The sequence below is a fragment of the Crocodylus porosus genome, unplaced genomic scaffold (genome assembly GCF_001723895.1).
Source record: "Crocodylus porosus isolate Cpor-Errol unplaced genomic scaffold, CroPor_comp1, whole genome shotgun sequence".
NCBI lineage: Eukaryota > Metazoa > Chordata > Crocodylia > Crocodylidae > Crocodylus > Crocodylus porosus.
The window spans coordinates 48,067,594-48,071,202 of record NW_017728950.1 but is presented as its reverse complement, the minus strand read 5'-3'; the positions used below and the strand labels follow the sequence as shown (position 1 = coordinate 48,071,202).

General features: G+C 40.0%; 1 protein-coding gene across 2 annotated transcripts in view; it reads right to left on the bottom strand.

Moving 5' to 3' along the window:
* Positions 1-3,609, bottom strand: part of PLIN2 (perilipin 2) — a 15,045-nt gene that overhangs the window by 8,036 nt on the left and 3,400 nt on the right. For both annotated transcript variants that reach the window (XM_019554903.1, XM_019554902.1), the window contains exons 6-8: positions 1,781-2,065; positions 1,315-1,500; positions 420-554 (exon numbers count right to left, since the gene is read on the bottom strand). In XM_019554903.1, coding sequence (XP_019410448.1) covers positions 420-554; positions 1,315-1,500; positions 1,781-2,065 — 606 coding nt within the window. The remainder of the gene's footprint in view (positions 1-419; positions 555-1,314; positions 1,501-1,780; positions 2,066-3,609) is intronic.

The window sequence follows — 3,609 nt, the reverse complement described above, 5'->3', positions numbered from 1 at the left end:
AAGGGGCAGGCAGAAGACGACTTGTCATATTCAAGAAAGGTATGGTAACTTGCTTGGCAAGGCCAAGAACGTTAGCATTGAGAACAGAGTTTGGAATGCTTCACAGCAGACAGTCCAGCACTTAACCTAGCATGAGATAGCAGTCTAATTTCTCCCAAAGATCGAGAGCCTACAGGTCAGCCTTGGAGCACTTAAGCCAAGAGACCAATATTATTATATAATATACTGTTATAAGAGATATTATGCTGGTGACCGACTGCAGGAGTTATGGCAGCCTCTACTGGATGCGGAAGCTAAAAGATGACACTCTGATAGGGCATTTCCTCCCAGAATTGTTACCTAGGTTCTCTTTCTAAAAGTTTGAATCTAGTTTAGCTAGTTGTGTGAGCTTTGAAAACAGTCTTTGTATTTGTATTTACCTCAGCACTATGCGATTCATCACCATCATTTTGGCCTGTGCTTCTCTTCCATTCTAGCCAAGACTGATATAACATTTTCTGGGCATCGTGAAGTTTCTGACTGGCACTATTGATGTTCTTTCTGGCATACTCCATCTAGAACACAACCAACGACACAGTTTTGAAGCAGGTTTCAGTTGCATACAAGTACTTGCTAGTACTTCCACTCATTTTTGGTTCTCCTTGGTAATCAACTTGAAAAAGGGTTGTAGACAAAAACAAAACAAACCCCAACCAACAAGAGATGTCTTTATCTTCCTTTCTAGCTTGCCACCAAGAAGCATTAGAAATAGCATTCAGGGATGAAAGTCTAGGCATAAGTTTTCTTCTTCTTCTTAGGGAGGCATAGAACTTATTCAGTAACATTAATACTAAATGTTACTGAATAATACAAGAGCACTCAAAGTATTTAGAGCCAACTACAGTTAGTCCCAGCAAGATTATATAAAGAACCCTACTCAATTCTATTAGCAAAGGAGGATTCTTGACCTCCTTTGCCAATAGAATTGCAATGCATTCCTTAAGTGAATGAATGGTCTTGAAGTAAGCTAGCTCTTTAATGTCAGGGAAGATGTTAAACAAGGCCAAAGCACCCACAGCAGTAGTTTTCTAATTGGTCAGGCAAACCAAAAGATCTCATTTAAAAAAAGATACCTAAAAAGGTTGGTATTAAGACAAGCTCCCCTCCTAAAGGCATAAGACCTCTTATATTCTTAAAGGGGAAGATAACAGTTTAAAAATTTGTTTTTTCACCCATCTTTGGCAAGTTGTCTTAAGTAGGGACTATATTAAAAACCACTCTTCCAGTAGCAACTTATGAAAATTTAAAACACCAAATAAGAGATTTAAAACTTACCAGACCAACCATGTTATTGAGCTGTGAAATGGTCTCTTGGCTCCCGTGTTTAACATCTTTAACTCTGCTTAAGGCCTGTTGGTAGGCACGTGCACGGACTTTAGAAGATAGGGAACCTAGTCTAACGTAGTAGCTCGGCTTTTGAACTCCAGCTTCAAATCCTTCAACCTTTGTCATGTCTTTTGCGAGAGAGAGAGAGAGGTTTAATCCAAACTTAAAGAGTTGCTTAGCTGTCCAATTACTAAAAAAAACACAAACAAAAAAACAAACCAGAAGGCAGACCTAGCATGCATCTGCACCTCTTCATCCTGAACCAGCCACTTTCCTCCATGAATTCCCAGCTACATCCTTAAGCTTAGACATGAAGGACACCCTCTTGGTAAAGCACAGATAATAGTGACTCTGCTTGCCTGTCCACCCCAATCTTCCCCCTGGTTGCTTTATCAAGCACTGAACTCGTCTTACCTAGCTCCTCTTCAGTAAGTGGAAGATACTGGTCTACAAGAGTCTCTGACCTGCTCAGTGCACTATCCACCCTGCTGCTCATTATTTGCATCACATGGCTTCCCAGGATGGTATTAATGCTCCCATTCACAACAGACTTGGTCATTTCCACACTGTCACACACAGCTACTTTTGTCTTGTCCACAACTCCAGTAATAGTGTGAGCAACAGTATCCTTGGCACCAGTCACAGTAGTCGTTACAGCATCTTTTGCTCCAACAACTACACCCTTAGCATTGGCAACCACCTGCAAAGAAGAATTAAGTTTGATAGATTGTACTTGCTAGAGAATAACAGAATCCAAGACACAGACACACCAAATTAGTAATGAAGAAAACAAAACTAAACAAAAACAAACAAAAAAAACTTTGCTTTCACATAGCATGTATAAGCCTAAAGCTCCTGCAAAATGAATTAGTAATTCCTGTTTAAGCAAGAGATTTGTAGACTTGCAACTCCACTGTTAACCCTCCTATGCTGCCATCTCTCCCCCAAGTTTACCACTCAAAATAAGTTACAAATCAAGACTTAGTATTTCAGACTTGATTCTAGGTACCCAGCCCAAGATACTTTACAGAAGCCCTGATTTTAGAAGGTCAGGTACTATGGCTCTATTCTGATCAACTCTTTAGGGATCATCAAGGTCAAGTTCTTTAACCGTAGGTCTATTAAACAGATTTTTTGTTGTTGTTTTCTTTAAATTAGGACACTGTTACTATCTGGAAGGCTGACTAGGTAAAGGGAATGCGAATCATCTTAGGACAAGTGCTGACAAAGAAGTCTAGTTAAGTGGCTCACTGACAGCTCCATACAGGATGCTGCTAGAGTTTTTTCTACATCAATTCCAGTGACAGGAGCGGTAAGTAGCGTCCAAAACAAAAGCAAAGCAGGCCACCAAGCAGCTTCCCAATTCTTTCAGAAGTGATTAATTTCTCAAAAACTTGGTCAACTTGGAAGTCTACCCAAACCAATGCCCCACTGGGGTGGTACACTTGAGATATGCCTGTTTACCAATGGCTCTACCCTTAAACCACCCAGCATGAAAATAAATAAATAAATAAATAAAAAAAATACCATTTACAGCTGGGTTAATAATGGGTAGCCTTTGGCATAAATCCCAAGAGAAGCATGAACTCTAGTCTTTGGAGCAGTAACAAGACACCTTCACTGCTTTGCTACTGCACCCCTACTCATGAGAGGAGATTGGCTTCACTGGTTTGAAGGAAGACCTTGGAGTCTTTGTCCACTTTGTCAAAAAGTCAAGGGGACATTAGAGCCTCCTTATGTAAAAGGCTCTCAGAGAAATTACAGTGCATTTGTTCAAGCAGGAAGTTGATGCACCAGCAATTTTATGCTGATTACATGGTAGTAAGCGTATGAAAACCAGCCTTCCCACTTTGCCAAGTTGCTAAAAGATTAATCTAACCTCACTAGAGCACGTCTTACAAGTTGGAGCTGGAGTTCTGCTTTTCAAGCTACTACATAAAAAGAGAAAGGCAATTCAACATTTTCCAGTTTGGTGGGCAGAAATAAAAACACATTTTTTGCATGGCTCTCTCTATAGTAGTTTGCTCAAGTCAGTTTTCATTTCAAGGTCCAACAAGCAACCGAAAGTTGAATGCAATTCATTTTTGTGTAGTTTCAGATGCAGTTGTTTAAAAGTGATTAACTTTATCAGGGCCTAGTAAAAGCCATCAACGCAAGTGAAGAGAGACACAAGCTTAAATGCTCTTGTTTTAAAACAAGGTGCCAAAAAACACAGTCATTAAGCCAGGGCTACTCAACACATAG